Source organism: Notothenia coriiceps, unplaced genomic scaffold (assembly GCF_000735185.1).
Source record: "Notothenia coriiceps isolate Sejong01 unplaced genomic scaffold, NC01 NC01_scaffold00019799, whole genome shotgun sequence".
NCBI lineage: Eukaryota > Metazoa > Chordata > Actinopteri > Perciformes > Nototheniidae > Notothenia > Notothenia coriiceps.
In genome coordinates this window covers 940,773-960,117 of record NW_011352500.1, presented here as the reverse complement: position 1 = coordinate 960,117, position 19,345 = coordinate 940,773, and the positions used below count along the sequence as shown (strand labels likewise).

At 39.5% G+C, this 19,345-nt stretch overlaps 1 protein-coding gene across 1 annotated transcript; it reads right to left on the bottom strand.

Annotated features, from left to right (window-relative positions):
- Nucleotides 1-2,578: 2,578 nt before the first annotated feature.
- Nucleotides 2,579-10,525, bottom strand: LOC104952305 (vacuolar protein sorting-associated protein 13A-like). Its single transcript, XM_010779101.1, has 18 exons — nt 10,362-10,525; nt 9,647-9,690; nt 9,518-9,560; nt 9,339-9,434; nt 8,837-8,938; nt 8,505-8,614; nt 8,314-8,373; nt 8,114-8,173; nt 7,823-7,903; nt 7,345-7,402; nt 6,788-6,915; nt 6,466-6,572; nt 6,172-6,343; nt 5,271-5,333; nt 4,567-4,699; nt 4,301-4,395; nt 4,018-4,160; nt 2,579-2,657 (listed from the first exon to the last, which is right to left on the bottom strand). The coding sequence occupies exons 1-18, from the start codon at nt 10,459-10,461 to the stop codon at nt 2,630-2,632; spliced, it is 1,623 nt and encodes a 540-aa protein (XP_010777403.1). The 5' UTR covers nt 10,462-10,525; the 3' UTR covers nt 2,579-2,629.
- Nucleotides 10,526-19,345: the final 8,820 nt, after the last annotated feature.

Genomic DNA, 19,345 nt, shown 5'->3' with positions numbered 1-19,345 from the left:
TGCGTGACATTATCATCCTAAACATACATTGATACGTGAAGCTGAGCACCTCAGTCATAGATACTGTCTTGCTGTTCCTGCAGAGCATTGTGTGTAAAGCAACTTGCTAGAATCTCTATCTTGAGTTGTTCTCTCAGAGCCTTAGGAAGGCCCACTGGGAATAGGTAAGTTTAAGTTGAAGAGCCCGTAGACTGACTCTAAACTGGATTACTCGAAGAGAGGAAGTGAGCCAATCATGAACTAGAGTGCTGCCAACAGAGTCCTGGCCGTGATTCATAGTGCCCGAAGTTTGATGCTAAATATTCATCTCCCATTTTCTTCCTAGAACAGCTCATTTGAACGAGATTGTTAGCCCATTACAATGATTTGTACATATAGATCTCTGCTTCCTCTTCTTAATCTCTTCTTATGTTCTCTTCTCTTCCATTACTCTCTCCCCTAATACAACACGTTATATATATTAATAAAGCATCTAATAGACAGGTGCTTGGTACCTATTGAGCTTTCATACAAATATAGCAACTCATTAGTCTCCCGCAAATCAATTAACTAACTTTATCGACACAAACCTACGCATGGGATCCTAGATCACACAAAATGAACAGAACCATTTAGGGATAATTGACTGTTCTTACCTTGGACGGATGAAGCAGAGCGCGTTTGCCGCAGGTGCGCTCTCAGGCAGCGGATATGTCAACTAGCTCCAGAACATTCGTCGAGCAGTTCTAACATCAGGGGAAGGACAGCAGGTGGAGCTCGCCCGACATCTTAAACCTAGAAACACAGGTGCAAACATCGGAACAAATGATTGTGTCTGTTGGGGCCCTACATTCACAGCAAACTATGAAGATAACAGGATGTGATGGAAAACACTTCAACCGTGACTTGCATGCGAGTTCTGTGCACGACCATCGCCCTGCATGTAATAACCAACGTTGAGATCCACCGGCTCCAGAGATGTGCAGCGGTGACTGGTTTCTGCTTACGAACGAACCATTTCCAGTCCCAATCGCTATACACAACAAAGAACCATGATAGCATTTCCTTCTTTTCACAGCAAATTGAAGACAGAAGCTTTCCAGATACTTTTCCTGATTCTCCATTCATATAATCCCTCAATACTAGAATGTCCTAAATTCCAGGTCCCTCTGTTTTCTAGGCGTACAACAACCAACAAGGCTCCAAGAGTTAACACACGCCTACCACATATCATACACAAAAGTATCCAGTGAAGGTGGCATGGTCGCCTCCTGTGTGTAGTACCTGGTTTGCTATAAAGAACTGCAGGCTGCTAAGCTGTATGTCAAAGCTGTGTCGCTAATGCTCGGACCATAATGTCTTCAAATGTTGCTGGTGCCCACTGACAGGCTGAGCAGTTCTTCTTGCTTTGGACTGGACATTCGTGAAATGACAACACAATTGAAATGTTTAAACTTTTAGTACTCTAAAGTCTTCAGATTAAAGTATTTGTCAAAAAGGCTCTTTCTTACAGTTGTGTTAGGTTGCCACGTTCAGCCCCACTGTTACGTCTTTACAGCTCGTCTGACCTGGAAATGTCCAAAATCCCAAAAGTAGGATGTTTTGAGTGCCGTTGTAGAAGCCGGTCTGTGAATGACATGACATAGGAGGCCACAGTTCACCTTAGGTCCAGAAAGCTTTCTGTGTTTCGATCACATACATCAGACCTAAAAAACAAAGCAAGAAGTCCGTTAACTTTAATGTAGCAAGGACAAGAAAAGACAAGGGATCCGCTCTGGGTGATCAAATACAGAAGACTTTCAAGACATAACAAAGAATGCATTTGTATAGAAAACATCTTTGATAACATTCATTCTCAGCATAATGCTGTAAAAATGTGCTAGGTATGTTTCTGCACGATACATTAAAATTATGTAACCTAATTACTTATTCCATTTCAAACATTCTAACATTGTAGTGTTCTAAAGGAAGGGTAGCGTTTGCTTTGTGCATTTGTAAAAAGGAAAGCCAAGCTTAAATCTCAGGCAAACAGATCTCAGTGAAAGAAGGAAGTAACAGGAACACCACAAGTTCAACTGACTTAGAGGCGGGCCCGCGAGGCTATGGTGAAGCATATGGAAAGGAAAATCGACCCAGGTTAAAAGAGGGGGCCGAGGAATGGCTCATGTCTGCCCATCAAGGTTGGAGATCACGGCTATGGTCAGTTCCTTGTTGTTATGCTACATGTGTGTCCACTACGGTGGATGTGGCGGTCTCTAAACGCTTGCTCGCAGTTTCATGAGCGGTTCGTTGGTGAGCTCATCCAGCTGCAGGTCATCGGGGCAAGAGACGGCGTGACATGCTGTCACCGTTATCTACAGAGACAAAACCCACCAGACAATATAAATGACTCTACAACTTTTCGATGTTCTATTTCTATATGTAATGCTACGGCGTCATGCATGCCGACAGGACACCACTCACAGCGTCATAGCAATGATTTCCAAGGGTTGTGATTCCACATGAAGCCGCTGGTTGGCGCTTCTCATCCAGCGGTTGGTCTCAGAACAGGATCTGCAGAGGAAAGGGGGGCGGGGTCCCGCGTCTGTGGCGGCCTTCTGGACGACAGGAGGGTCGGTGCGGGCCGGTTACTTGGCTCAGGCCGGTGACTTCAAACAAGCTGAGCTGGGCTGTGGAGTTGCAAAAAGATAATAAATGGTGATTCCCAATATCAGGCATCCGTGATAGAAGAAATCTTACTGTCAAGACTGAGAGCTCGGAGCCAGTGGCCCTTGCTGTGAGAGGGCCCACCACCTCAATTCTTAAACACAACGGATTATTGACAAGATGAACTGCTTTTCTTCCGGAAAAGATTGTCCCACTCTTGACCCTAACAATCACATCGGCACCTCTGTGTTTCCCCGACTCAGACTGCAAGGAATCTGGGTGTGATCCTAGATTACAGAACTTCCTTCCACTGCAAACATCGTTAACAACCGCTGCTGCAGATACCACGCTTACAACATCAGGGGACGCATACGTCCCCAGTCTGACCCAGAAATCACGAGTTCTGCGTCCAGGCCCTCGGCATCTTCACGCCTAGGACTACTGCAACTCCCTCCTGGCTGGTCTACCTGCATGTACCATCCGACGTCTGCAGCTCATCAGAATGCAGCGGCTCGTCTTGTCTTCAACTTCCTAAATTCTCCCACCACCACGGCGCTCCTCCGCGTCCCTCACCTGTGCTTCCGGAACTGCTAGAAATCCACTTCCAAGGAGCACTGGTACTTGCGTACCATCTGTGAAATGGATCTGGCCGCTTCCTACATCCAGGGACATGGTTAAAACTGTACCCCCAGGTCGTGCACTCCGGCGTCTGCATCGCCCAAACAGCTCGCTGCACCCGCACTGCGAGGGGGACCCAAGTTCCCATCAGCAAAAACACGTGGGTTTGCTATCCTGGCTCCAAAATGGTGGAATGAGCTCCCCATTGAAATCAGGACAGCAGATAGCTTACACATCTTCCGGCGCAGACTGAAAACTCATCTCTTTCGACTCCACTTCGAGCGATTGAATTACTAACAAAGCACTTATATACTAATAAAGGGCTGTCTTATCTAAAGCCAGTTGAGTAGCACTTGAAATGTTTGGCTCTATGAAACCTGATGTACTTATATGATTCTGTTTTCTTCAAGGTTGTATCTTCCCGGTCGAATGCACTTATTGTAAGTCGCTTTGGATAAAAGCGTCAGCTAAATGTAATGTAATGTAATATTAGTTCCAGATAGTTCTACATGACTGAATACATAGTTATGAAAATTATATATTCAATTCCTGCCAATGAATCCCCACTCCCAATAAATCATACACAGCGGCCCTTTAAATATATATACTTGTTTTTATTTGTATTGAAACGGAAACAAAGGTGCTTGTGCTGAATGTTTTTTTTACTCAAAATCAATTGAATATTGTGTGTTTTCAATGGAGCCTCTTTAAAACATTAAATACAATCAATGTTATGAAGGACCCCCCCTCCCCACGCAAAAGAAAAGGACCCACTTGATGGCTTGCGCTCCAGGTCTCTGAGTGAGTGTGGACTTGAGCTCTCCCACAGTCAGCCTGATGATCTCATCTTTGTCCTTGTTGTCAGTGATGGACACAGACAGCCTCTCCATGTGGAAATAGACCTTCATGTCCTCAAACTATAAATAAACAACAACATAGTTCATAATTAAAGTATCTGATACAGTTTCTGCTATTTGATCTTTGTTTGTGTGGGTTGGAGAGCCAGACTTTAGTGTATTATTCTTTGACTGGTGGGTGTCAGGGGGAAGAGACTCACATTCTTTGGCAGGTTGGGATTTGCAGCGGTGTCACTGTATCCGATGGCAGTGTAGAGTTTGGATTTCTCAGCGTAGGTTAACAGCTCATCAAAACCTTAAACGGAGAGAAAGGGCAAGAGGGAATACGTGGAATAGAAAGAATGTGAGGAGTAAGAAAAGCCAATAACATAGAGTGTTTTTACAAACATACACTGGAGCACTTTGCTTTGGTCCTGTTATCATTATCTTTTATAATGTCTGGCTGGTTTTTCTTTTAATGGGTTACCTCCAGTCTTGACCTCTTTTGTTTCTGATTCGGCCTCTCCTCCCATATTCCACATCCAGCTCAACCAGCCCTGAGACTCCTCCTCCTCCATCTTAAGCCCTGGACGGAAAATTCGTAGACCTGCTTTGCTTGCCTGGGAAAGTAAAAAAAGACAGTTGGCAGCTTGAACATTTTTTAAATATAATATATTATTTATTTATTTTTCAAATGTTGGCAGTACAAATTGCATTATGAGTCATATTCAAATGTATCCAAGACAAAATATTATTTAACAAGCCGCCAATATTTATATGCAGTATTTTGTAAAAATTGCAGTCTATAGCAAAAATAGGTGCAGTAAAGCTAAGACTATGTAAAACTCACAGGTGCATCGTGAGTGCCTAATCCTTCAGCACTTCAGTCTAAACTTAGACCACAAGATGCCAGTGTCAATAACTGTCAGCACTTCAGTCATATGATGGTTGAAACTTGCTTTCAAATAATGAATAGTACCGAGTATAATTTATATGTCTTTTGTAACCCATTAGCATGATTGGAAATGTATGTATTCATCACTGTTTTGCTGTATCTGTGGAAAGTATAACGGTTGAAAGGATCTTAACAGTTTAGCATAATTTGTTAGCTACAGTGCTGCAGACATTACAATTTACGCTACAGATACAGTACAGAGTAGAATACAGTTCACAAGGTGAAACAGAGCTTACCTCCACCTCCGCCTGCTGTCTGGCCAACGTGATGTTAAAAATATCCAAGGTCTTCTCAGTCCCCTGAGAATAGATACAAGACACGCTCAGTAGCTTTTAGCGGCTTCTTGCTACATCATGCAGGAATGCATTGATTCCTTATTGTTCATTATTAATCACATCAGGAGGAGATTATGCTTACAGAGCAGAGGCAGAGGAAAATACATTTAGGTTTAGAGATGTATCTCTCTGCAGTACATAACCTCAAATGCAATTCGATCAATCCTTCTAAAGTGGGTCATTATGGCTGGAACAATGCATCACTTGAATGATTTTGAGAAGGTAATTAACTAGTTGCATATTATATTACATTTACCTTTCATACAGGCAATAAATGATGGTCACTGAAGCCAAGTAAGTATTGTCAGTGTACATTTAGGCAGAAACTGCAGGTCTGAACTTCAATAGGAAATATTTTCCAACAAGAAATACATTTAGAGAGCCACATAGGTTTATAATTCAAGGCCACACATATAATCAAGTTACAATTACATTTTCTTCCTACTTTGGCCTCTTTCCTAAAAATTACTCATTTCAAATTCCTTACATTTAAATAATACTTAGTGGCATGACAGATAAGGACTTTTTAAAGCACGAAAAAAGAGCTAGATAAATAATATTGGTTTATGGAAGAAGTGTAATAATTGTATCGTGCTGAAATCAATGCATCATGATGCATGAAAAGAGGTTGGATGAGGGAGAAACTACTTTCTATCTCGAACTTGGCAACATTGAAAGAAAAATACTCCTTAAATCATATGAGGCTGTCAGTGCTTCAAATATGAGGATATTAAGAGATACAAATAGAGAACTTGATATCTCCCCCTCCTCCCCCTGTCCGATCTGTCCAGCTCTCTCTCACCTTGAGTGCCTTGAGCAGGTCCTCGTTGGGTTTCTTGCAGGTGATTTTGTTCTTGTACAGCTCTCTGTAACACTTGATCGTCTGCCGGTGAATGCGAATGTGCTGCCAGGACCACATCTGGAGACGAGGTTTGACATCCACCTCCAGGACGCTTGTGATCATGTACTTCCACCTGCAAGAAGGGAACGTCGATGCATAAATTCAACTTCGGAATCGACAATACTAAAGTTGTAAAATGTCACATGTCATTTAGCATTTAAAAACCAAAGTCAAATGTTAAAAGTGTTTTCTGACCATATGCAGGCATTTCTGTGAACCTGGACCTCGGGTCTGTACTTCCTGTACGGGAGATTGCGAGACATCAAATCCACTGAGCCCAGCAGCCCCAGGATGCTAATGTACTGGAAAGAGAGGAAGGTAGCAATTACACATGTGCAAAGAGTCCTGACAGATATGCAGTTATCATCACTGAACAGCTCTTTAACGATTTACCCCTTGACATTTTGAATTCATTTTATTCTCTATTTCTCTTCCTTTCTCTCCCCTAAAAAACGTTTTTTTTTAAACAGGCTTTTCCTTTTACATAGACAAGTTTATACACTACACACAAACTTACCTGGGGTCTGTTGAGTTCAATGGCCACCTCACTGAGATGGACCATCAGGTCCACTTTAGGAGAGGAAAAGTCCACATCTGACCTGGGATTCATCCGCAGTTTAGCGGCCGCTGAGATAGGACGAAAAACTGTGGAGCAGCAACATCATATTAGAAGCAAACTGTTAACATTAAGGATATTCTTATACACTTTACATTTGTACATTGATTTATGAACCTGTATTTTAGTGGGATATAAACTTTTAAAATACTTTTTCAATTGCAAAGTTCTCCCTTCAAAAATGCAAAAGCTTGTGCCAGCAATAGAAACTCAAAAGTGCTGAAATCTGTTCAAATATGTTGGTGTTGATGGTGTGACTCACACATTGTTGGTGAACCACAGTGTAAGCGCAGGCCATTACGTCCCAAGAGCCACTTCACATTTTACAAGAAAACTACTGATTTATGTGTGCGTAGTAAAATGTGGCTTCATTAGGAGGGCTATACAACATTTTCAAAGTGTGCATATTAAATAACAGTATAAAAATTGAAGACATTTAGATACAGTTAGATACTCACTGAAGTCATGGCTGATTGAAAGAGAGTTCTGTGCGTCGATGCTGCTCTGCAGACATTGCTACAAAAATACAAAGGTAAAGGAACTTCATTTACATTTCATATGTTATCATTACTCATATTCTTAAATCTCATTGAATCTCTATGTGTTAATGCCTTAACAACATCCAGAATTAAATCATCACTACAAAACAATAATTACCATTGGCCGTATTCTAGGGAGAGTCTTTGTGCATTAGATGAAAGGTTTACTTAATCTGCATCAAACTCAGAGGCATTTGCAGAAGTCTTTTGACATTTCTACCAAGAACATTTAAAAGCAAAGGCTTTCAAAGGATTTAAGAAAAAAAAAGGTTACATTGAATCTATCCTGCTGCTTGAAAGTGACGACTGGCACGTTAAGAGTGTTATTCATGCCTACAATAATGCTGAATAAAAGAGACTATGGCTTGACTAACACAGCGTTAATTGTGATACTCACCAAGGCTTCCTCTGCATTGTGATTGGAGAAGAGTAAAGAGTCGACATTCCAGTAGGCAAACAAGTTGTCTAGTTGAACCAACTGAGAAGAAGGCAATTAGAGTAGTTCAGATGCTTACCATGAGAAACATATCTGACAGTGTACAATGATTTCAAAGGTTTGGACCATAGACTGTATATATAAAGGTTTGGACCCAAAAGTGGGGTTATTAGTAAATATGATCGATTTCCAATTGCATACATTTTTCGGGTACAGATATAGCTCATCTGATTACATGGTTGAATTTCTCACCTTGAAGAAAAGTCGGGAATTCTCATCCAAAAGTCTGGGATTCCATTTCTCATCACATGTCTGGAGAAGTCAAACAAACGGTGTTAAAATTGTATTATATAATGTTTAAGTTTGAACTAAGAATTCACGACTAGTAACGCCTTAATTACTGAATGTTATTAGGATACAATCTAAAAGGAGGGACCTTAAAAAAACATTACCTGAAGACTGAGGTTTTTAAGTGACACTCCAAATGACAAGGGGCAGTTTGGATTGGTGACCTGTGGAAAAGAAAACCGTTGGGGATTACGTCTTTCTCTCTGTGCTCATCAATTACTGCTTACAAAAACAAATGTGAGCAACGCTGTTCAGTCATACCCATAAGTGAGGTAACTCAGGGTTGAATACTCACATCATCTTCATAGCGCACATGGATGTTAGAGATCTTAACTTGCAGGTTTTTGATGACCTGAGTGACCAGCTTCTCCACAAAGGTGTCCTGTTTTTCAACATCTGGATTCTCTGTCCAACAGAAACAAATGTTATCAATATGAGACGTAAACGAGTCCTGCAACGCACCTGAAGCTTAACTTTAGGAAACAGACCTCTGAGCTCTCTGATAACAAAGTGTGACACAATAATGATATAAAACCTTGTAACAATGCTTTGTCATCTCACCAGAAGTAGGTTTTAACTTCTATTTTTAGAACACACATTGACAAAAAAACACACGCCAACACACACCTTGCTCAGCAGCCTTCTGCTTTGTCTCCTCTATCCGCTGTAGCTCCCTCTGACGAGCCTCCTGTAGCTGCTTCTCCTCCTTTTCTGCATCATACTTTATGCCTGGAAAGAATTGGGTGAATAGAAATGATTATCCATCTGCACATTGAAAACAATTAACTGTACAGAAGGTGGTGCTTGAGTTTCCTGTTTGTCCTGACAAGTACTTTAGGGTCATGAATAAGTCAGAGACCCTCTTTGTCTGACTTCTGTTCTACAGTGCGTTGTGTGTGCTAGTCATAAGGGTCATTCAGGAGGGTTGACATTGATAAGACTGATATTTTAAATGCATTTAGAGGCAAAGATGTTAACTGTGTTTTCCTTCTGACATTGACATACAGCAGTTAATATCCTTTAGGAACTGTATTGGTCAACTGAAATGGTGGTAATAATCAGTATACACTATAATGTCTATGATGATGATGAATTAAATCTCATATTTGATACATGCTATTCATCTTACTTGCTGTGGGGACTATGAGTAGATAGACCCCATCCAGTGTTGCCTCTACAGACTGTGTGTACAGGTTCTTCCATGGGATCTTTAGCTCAAGCCGTCCTGTTAACAGAAACACAAAGTGAGAAAACCTTCTTCTCCATAGAAAGGAATGTTTTAAATCGGGACGCCAACTACAATCTCACCTATATGACCGGCTCTCACTTTAAAAGGAATGTCAAGTTGACTCTGTAACAAAAGAAACAGTTTACTAACGCACATAACACATAATGAATAAATAACAGACTCATTTTGCAAATGTATTAGCAACTTACCAAGGCATTTTCCTTTATTTCAAGATTTCTAAGAACAGCATCACCTGTGATCAAATGAGTATTTGTTAACTGATTGTTACTATGTACATTCTGATGAACAAACAGATTAGTATTGAATTGTGGCTCATAGAAACACAGTCCGGTCAACAGAGCGGTATTTGACCTTAGTATCGATTTAATTCAACGCTCAGAAAACGTAATATAAAAGCCTTGCATTGCAGGGTTTGGTAAAACGAGAGTATACGCAGTGGTTAAACTGGTCTACTAGTTGCTACAAGTTTGTACATGTTTAGCTTTGGCTCGGAAAGCTCTCTTCTAATCCCCTAATTTGCGCGGACAGTGTGCAGAGCTGGGAGAATCAGACTCGATGGCTGAGCTTTTGAAACGGAGTCAGTATGAAACACAGTCTGAACCACAGACTGTCACATGGCTCTGTGGAAGGGTGTGACACCGAACTGCTTCTCTGAAAGTACCACTAAGCAAACATCCCTGTCGTAGAAAACAAGGTACGTTATTAAAAAGGTAATTGTAGCATTCACAAATGAACACTGTTAACTGATATACCGGTACATAGTGGACAGTTAACGAATAAATACCCAGACTGACGCTGACAGCTGGAAGCCTCACACGAGTGGTGACTAACGTCTCTTAGCATTAGCTAGCTAGCTTGGCGAGCGAGCTAGTCCACGGAAATGACAAACACAAGTTCACTTACCTCCCCATATGGCAAGCTTTAGCTGTGAGCAGTCAAGGTTGACAACGTAGTCCCCTAAAAATCGGTTGAGGACATCAACCACCAAGCTTTCGAAGACCATGTTGGCGTTTCTCTCATCTACTTGTAACCATGTTTACATTCTGTCAGGCGCTTGCGCTTGCCCACTGCCCAGTCGCCAGATTAGGACGTCCCGATGTGGGCGGGACTTTGACGTCATGCCGTACCTGCAATACGATTGGTTTCTAAAAAGATCACTCCCTTATGCAACTCTTGGAAAGAGGGGACACGATGATAAGTAGGCAGTAGGCTAAGTGGCTTTATGTGGGATTTTATTCCACAGTTGCAGTCCTTAAATACATTTGTATTTGTTTATCCTTTGTTTATTTAGCCAGAAAGTTCTCATTGACTCAAAAGGTGTCCTTCTCCAGGGTGTTCTGGTCAATAATGCAGCATAAGTAATCACATGCAATTAACTTGTCATATTCAAATCAATCATCCAGTACAACACTTAAATAGCCCTTATTTATATGATTCCTTCCTAAAAGTTATAATAGCTGAATCCAGACTAATGTTGCTTTATTTTGCCGGAAGAGGCGGTTTGGCAGCCATGAATATAAGGCGGGGTTTATGAAAAACGCTAAAGGAATGCACGGTAAAATGTCTCCTATGCTGTATCCAGTTTTCTTAAAATTCTTACTTTGTGTGTAGCCTACTTATCCATACCACTCTTTAAAAAAAACGTGCGGTAAGCGTTACAAATGCACACTGCTGCAACACTGGGCAAGAGGGAACTGAGGTAAATACACTTTAAGTAAATAAATCATGTATTTTCTTTTATTTGGTCTTTATCCTTTATTAAGCCAAAAATGTCCTGTTGATATATACATGGTGGGAGAAGTACTCAAATCTTGTGCTTTTGTAAAAGTAGAAATAGCATATTAGTATAACTCCAAATCTATTAGCATAAAAATATACCAAAAGTTAAAGTACTTATTAGGCAAATTGGTCCATTTCGGAATAATATGATAAGTTTTCATTATTATTGTTGATGCATTAAAGTGTTATCAAAGCTGGTAAAGTTCAGCTAGTTTTAATGACTTTGTATGCTGCAGGGTAGCTTGTGAATTTACTCCAGGTGTAACTAAAGTCTTGTATAAGTGTTGTTTATATTTCACATTAATCATCCAAGTATGCAAAGTAACTAAAGGTATCAAATAAATGTAGTGGAGTAAAAGGACCCAATTTTAGAGTAGAAGTACGAAGTAGCATAACATGGAAATACTCAAGTAAGGTACAAGCATCTCAACATCGTACTTAAGTACAGTACTTGAGTAAATGTGCTTAGTTACTTCCCACTTCTGGTCGTGGTCAAGACGGCAGCATTCACGTTAAAACTATTTCACATGTTAGAACCATAGCGGTACTTAGTGTAGAACACACAGAACACATAAAAGCAACACAAGCAAAATAGTAAAAGGAGATGGGCATACAGGACATACCAGTGATATCATTAACACATTCCACTAATGTCAAGCATTGTGCAATACAGCAACATGTTTCCTTCAGGACAGTTTCTACAAGAACTTAAAAGTCTAATAATTATGTTAATTGTCAAACATTATGAACATTTTCTCTTGCTAGAGAGACAGGTGAAACCGGATATCTAAAACAAGGTACAGTAACCTCACATGAACATGCTATATTTGACACTGCAGTTTGACTTACATGTATGGTTTAATACCAAAAATACATTATACAGTATACTGTATACACTTTTAAATACTCTCCATTGTGGTAGCCTTACTATCTTGAAAATTATAACACGACAGCTGCGAAATGCTCATACAACCTTCACAAACTATTTTATTTTTAACGTCCCTCTCTTTAACCTGTCTTTCTTTGTACACTGTGTCATATTTATATCATGTGCTGTCCACTCTCCAAATGACACAAAATGAGTTATTCATCTATGCGTTTTTTAAGAGGAAGTAACTCAGACAGTGGTATTGTTACCGCTCCAATGACTGTTCCTCTCCTCATCGCACCAGCTGCAGGTTTACCCACTACTTTCAACCTGAGCTGCAGCTCCTGCAGATCCTCTCTTCTGAGCTCTGTAAAGAAAAAATCTTCTTTAAACACAGGGTTGCGGCAGTTCCTGATGGTGGCGCCCTCCTGTTGCTGCAGCTTCCCTGGGATCAGACACAAACTCACTGCACAGTTCAGGGTTCGTCGGTGGTCACTATCATCCCATAGGCCTTCCACAGACTCCACACGCACTCTGACGGTGGAAAGGGATAAAAACGTGTTGGTGGAGAATGTGGTGTGCTCAGCATAGAGGTGCACTCTTCCTCTGCCCTGCAAAGTGAAGACGTGTTCGTGCTGAGGTCTTTCCTGGCACTGCAGGACATCCAGCGGGAAGAGAGCAGGTGGAGCTAAGGTGAGTGAGCTGCCCTCTAAGCTCGGAGGGCTGCTGTGTGATGTTGTTAAACTTAAACCCCCCCTCTTCAACCTCACTCTGGTCTCCCTGCTGTTAATCAGCGACGGGCAGGATTTTGCTCCTTTAAGATGGCCACTGCCTGGTGGTAAGTAGAGGGAGGGCTTAGGACTATAAGGTGAACTAAGGGGAGAGGAGTCACTGGAAGAAGGTGTTTCACTTCCTGTGCCTCCTGTCTCTGAGAGACTCTTGGATGAGAACAGAGGGAGAAACCCCAATAACGTTTTCTTTGGCAGGTTTGTCACTTTTGCCAGTCTGGGTGGTGCAGTAGGACGGCTTCTATCAAACAAGTAAACAGGGCGCTTTGAGTGGAACAAAGACTCTTTTCTTCGAGTGTTGGGGCTCTCAAATATTCCAGTCAGACCATACCCCTCTGCAGAGAATGGCAACGGTTTCTTTGTATTCCTCCAAGCCATTGGTGCATCTATATTCTTCTTCCTCAGGTCCTCTGTCTTTACATATGAAGAGTGTGACAAGGTGCTGCTTCTCTTGCAGAGCCTAGGGGGCAGGCAGAACTCTGGGATTTTGTCTGGTGTGAGGATGTTGTTGTGCAGATTGTGAGAGAGACTGGCTTTAGAAGAAAGAAAGATGTCCTCCTCACTCGTCCCCATGTACCGGCTCAGCTCTAGAGGAATGCTCTCCATGCTCTCCCTTATCTTCTCAAAGACCCACATATTTATTTTCTGATGATTTTGTACGAAGTGACGTCCAATCCTTTTTCCTTTTGCAAATAGAATGAAATGAAACATATTATTTTAGTAAATCAACCAAACAGTGCACAAAACAGAACACATATTTCAGAATTAGAAAAAGTTCAAGTTTATTTTAAATGGTGAAATGACATTATCTCCTTACCTGCTGTGGTCTCGATGCGTCCACCTTTGAAGAAAGATCTGGGTCTGTGACAATGACTTGACAACGATGGTTTTAAAGGTGAGGGTAAGGCTCTGCATCACTGGTTCGTTGCCTCTGCCTGCGTCAGAAAACAAGCCGCACGTACATACACACAACTACACACAGTGTATCAAGTCACTCAGTGTCTGCTGGAGACTGGGTGGGTGGGTGGGAAATCAGAATCGGGTGCATTGACACGCATTTAGCCATGCTTCATGAACGTAGAGGCATCTTTCCCATTGATAGAATTGACGTCAACACTGAAATGTATTAATGCCCATTGTACTGAATAAACAGCACAAAAAACAAAGCAAATGTCGTGGTTACTTAAATTCCACTTTAACATGCAGCATTCACATTTAAAATACTATTTGAATATTGGCAAATTAAAACTTTGATACAATTACATTTTTATATCTGCAGTCCAAATGTAAGGACATCTTGAGTTTTAATATTAATAATACACCACTAAAAGATTAAATAGTATGACATTATAAGTTTCTTTCCTTTACTTATTTTTTTATTTAGCTTAAAACACATTGAAGTGTAACTTGATGTTACCATGAAACGGAAGTATAATCTGCTTTTAAAGAAGCTGACCTCGGTTCAAAGACAGGAGCGTGCAGGCCCGTAGAGAGCACCCCCCACCTCAAAGGCCCATTGACCTTAAAACAGCTGGCTGCCCGGACACATAACTGACGTGGTTTATACCAGGCAACAACAAGTTATTGTAAAAAAATCTTTCACATATTTTCAAATAATTCAGGGAACATGTGATTTTGTGTTAATGAGACCAATACTATTTATAGTTAGTTTAACAAACACCTTTTTATTATTATTTGAACATGACAGATGTAAATATATCATATTTGCATACTTGGCTCCTTTACACCCAGCTGAAAGAAATGTGACCTTAAAACGTTTTTGTTTGTTACTTTCTGCAAAAATTGTAACTGTCTTTTATTGGCACTCGTGGAGAAATTGTCTTCCAAATTGAATTCAGAATCCATTAAATTGCATTCATCTTGTTTAATGTGGAAGTGCTGATAAATGATGATGATGTATTTCTGATCATTCTTACCACATTCATTTAATCTAGTCTAGATGATTTTGTTGTTTCAGTTATATTGCCTAAAATCCACTAATCCATAAAACAGTTCTATCCAACAACATCTGTCATGTTGGTAAGACTTTTTCTAAACCTCACTATGTGAGTAATGGTTTATTTCATGTTATCGAACGCTGGCATTTTATACTCCGACTCTACACAGCTGAGGCCAGGCTGCTGAACTTGAAGGCCATTTACACAATGTGAGTACTTCCACCACAAGAGGGCGTAAAAGGATTAGATTAACTGTCAGACAACCTTAGACATCAGTGAAAAATAGTTATGAAATTGCATATTGATTATTAATATTACAGTTTCAAAAGAATTATTTAGAGAAATTAAAATCTAAGTTTAAGTGAAATTGTTCCAAGTCCACATTTTCCTTGCTTCATTGAAATTATCCTTTCCTATTGTTCTAATTAAACTGTAATAGAAAAACAACATTCCTGCCTGGATGCTTGCCTGTTTGCATGCAGTGTGTGTGTGACATCGAAGTTATATTTTCATAAGGAGTCCGGGGCCCGCAGAGCACAACAGGGTCAGGAGGCTTTTCATGATAGTGAAGATCGACTTCATTACACCAATAAAAAACTAGAGTGCTCTCTGTAATGGAGAGATAAATGATTGGGAGTCAGAGAAGGACCTTTGCCTTTAACCACTGTCACAGCTGCAATTAGCGCTAACAAGAGAACAGAGCGTTGTCACAACGCTTAACCGCTGTCAAGTGAATTAGTGTTAAAACCTTTTTGTTCTGGATCTCTGCATTTCAAATAAGACATTTTTTTGTTGTTAATTTTTTGTGTAAAAAAAACGTGAACTAATCAACCAAAATGCTATACAAGTCTTATTGAATGGTATTTTATTCAACTAACTCGTAGTGAAGATTTTTGATTGAGTGATATTTGTTAACAACCAAGCCCTTGCACCCTTGCTTACATGCATAATTATTACATTCATTTAAACACATATTTACAGTCTTTGCCTGATATGCGTTATTTAGGGAGCAGGTCAACTGACTTGTGGCTGAGTTTAAGCAACAGTCTCATGAGAAATCTTAAGCAGTAAGGTCCTAAAATGAAACCACACTTCCCTCTGCATTTGCCTACATGATAATTGATGTACAGGCTGTAACTTCATCCAACTAACCGCCCGCCCAGAGCTAAAAATGACTTTTAGCCTTCCTTGAAAAAGAAAGCACAATGGAAACGTTGTCTCTATTTTCATGGAAGTTGACTCTTTCTTGGTTAGACAAATTACTCCTAAGTGTCTGTGGTCATTCAGTTCTGAGTGGTGAATGGTACAGGAAAGTTGTTGGTCATTCTATGAGGTTAATCTTCCTTTAAAGCATCTCTAGCTCCAATTTCAAATGATAAATCAGTTTCAAACTTTCTTTGTATCCCGCTTTTTTGTCAGTTTGCAATTTAAACTCCTAATGATTTGTTCAAATATCTTTTAGAAAGATAATTGGCAAAATTGTACACCTATATTATGAAACCAAACAAACATGCATTATTTAGGATGAACACAGTTTTAGTCAAGATTATGAGGTTTAATGTATTTGAATATATTAAAAGCCTCAGAAATGGGTATAATGAAAGCCAAGCCTATATGTATAATACACTCTTGTGAGTTAGTAGCTTAAACAAGAAAAAGAACATGCCTCATGTGTCACATGCAAAAATTAAATATTACTTTAACATACATTACATCACGTGAAATGTAAACCTAACTAGTTACTCTTATATATAATTATATGTATTTGAAGTGTTTTAGATTGCTTAAATGTTTGGTCAAAAACATATAAAGCACATGTTTATATTCCCTTCTTCACACATAGTCTTAGTGTGTCACTGTGTATACGTTCATGTAACCACATTGATCCAAAGCAGTTTTAGGAAGCCTTTGTTATATGGTTCTCTCTGTAAGACTGCCAATTATTATGTTTTGACATTGTGAAATGAGAATTAAAATTCAAGTACAAACTCTGAACAGTGGAAAAGCTGATGGCACACTTTGTTAATTTCCATTTCACTTTAATCACTGTTATTTAGCAGCCACATGAGGCTATGGGCAAAGCACTTAACCTCTGATGAAATTGCTGAAGTTTTTTGGCCAGATAACTTCTTTGTCTGAACTCCAAAAGAGAAAGTGAGAAAGCAGGGAAGTCTGAAAGGAGAAATATTGGGAAGGAGGCCAGAATAGCTGATCCATTGACCTGTTTTGACTTAATAGTAAAATGTAAAAAAGGCTAATAAAGTGTAATAATTTGGGCCTATAAAGTTAGATGGCAGATTAAAGATGATATGAGAAGACCTTACTTCGAGGACAGTGCAGAGACAATTCACTTCAGCCGGAGGCGGCTGATAAAATTTGACCCAAGATCAGTGAATCATCGTCGAATTATTAAGGAGAAAGGGGGAGCAGACTGGCTGAAAAGATAGGGTACAGGAAGGTAAGGGGAGAGGGGAAACCAAACAGAAGGGCAGGGAAGACGCGGAAGATGCCGATTAGGGAGTGAGAAAAACCGGGGAAAAATGAATGTTTTGAGTTATAATCAGAAAACGAGAATTTGCTACATAACGGAGAAAATACAGAGAGGAAGAGTCTTGAAATGTGCAGTATAGTCCAAAGTGACCTGTCGTTAGGACTTGCTCCGCTGACATCTTCTCTCTGTCTCCAGGCCTGATGCCAATATGTTAATCTCCCTGATGACCCCTCATCCCACTATTAAAGACCACAGCACTGATTATGGCAAAGCGACCATTACGAAGATAAGAGCAGATGTAGCCATATGCCAGCTGCCTGCTAACACTGAATCATATATATACAGTTAAAAGTTGTCACATGTACCACGACAATACAACATACCAATAAAGCCCCTTTCCTATTGGCCAAAAAAAAACATTTACACTCACTGATATCTGGCTTTTGTCTTTAAAGGTTACTTCCAGCATTCCTTAGTACAGTTGTCATATATGTCCAACTCCAGCAAGTGATGGAAACGGATAGCTAAATGGGCTCGCTGATTTTGGTACATTGGATGAAAATGCTTTCCTCAAAGTTTTTTTACAGAAACAATAGTAATATAGTTTTAAGAAAACCTAATTTAACCTCGACAGAAACAAAGTAATACTCATCAAAACCATCTTTCAACTGTTACAACAATTACTAACTCTGGTTTGAGATTGGAAAGAGATTTAACAGTTTTCTACTACTCACTAACCCTGATTTCCCATATTTAAAAAAAACCTGCATGCGCACATTTTGGGAGGAAGAGCCTCTCCCTCATATAGCCAGGTGCCCTGAGCAAAGTGCTTAACCCCCAACGGCTCCAGTAAAGCTGCTCAGCAACCATCAGATCAGAACAGCAAGTATGACACTAAAATAATGAGTTTAAATACAATTAATATTTTAAGATTGGTGTTTAATTAATGCAATATTCACATGGTTGATGAAAATCCAAAATGGAATCCAGTGGCATACCGTTTTTGGGGTGTGTAAAGTTACATTTTGAGTATAACTTTCACTAACTGCTCATAATCTCTGGTGTTGTTACTGTAAGTAAAAAGCTCTAATTAGCTGACCAATAGCATCTGGCGTTACTGCATGGTGGGTTTGACCTTTAGTATTTAGTGCGGCACACTATAGGTCTTTAAATTAACTTAATTAAACTTGATGAAAGTGAAGGTATGAATGCAAAAGTCAAATTATTTGTGTTATGGAATATCAATTGCAGACACATTAGTAAATTGGTTAACAAAGATTACAATTTCAAAATACAGAGCCATTCGAGATAATAACCTTATGATAATTTCAAGACAGAATAATAGGATAATTAATAGCACATTAATTGTCCTTGTGTAACACTTTTGCTAATGGTTTACTAAAATGCATAATGACTTACTTAGCACAATTTCTCCATTATGTTTTATGTATTTATATCAACAAACTGATTACATATAGTGAAACAAGTCTATAAATATTGCATTGGCACACATCAATGAGATAATTGCAGCAGCAGGTGAAACACAATGAAATAATGGATCTACATATTGATTATTTAAACTAAAACTATATATAAACTAAGGTCATAGACAAACTTCTTTTCCACATGAATATAGTCATCAAACAACAACATTTTCACCACAGACAATAACTCCATAACAATGGGACATCTGATAGAAGATTATATTTGAAGAGACTCATAAATCCTCTCTTTATTTTTGTTATTTGCATCCCATAATGGGAGATCTTAGTTCAAATAACTTACTTGGATCTTACTTTATTAGGAATATAGTTTGTAATTTATTTTAGATATTTTTAGAAACACTCAAATATAAGTGTTTGTATGGTAAAAATGTGAGTTCCTAGATTAAAAAGGGAAAGTAGAAGAAAAGATCAATTATGAGTTTGAACTAGTGTCATTACATAAAAATACAATGAGATATCCAGTCCAGAAAAATGTGAATAGCTGGACTGGGAGGAATT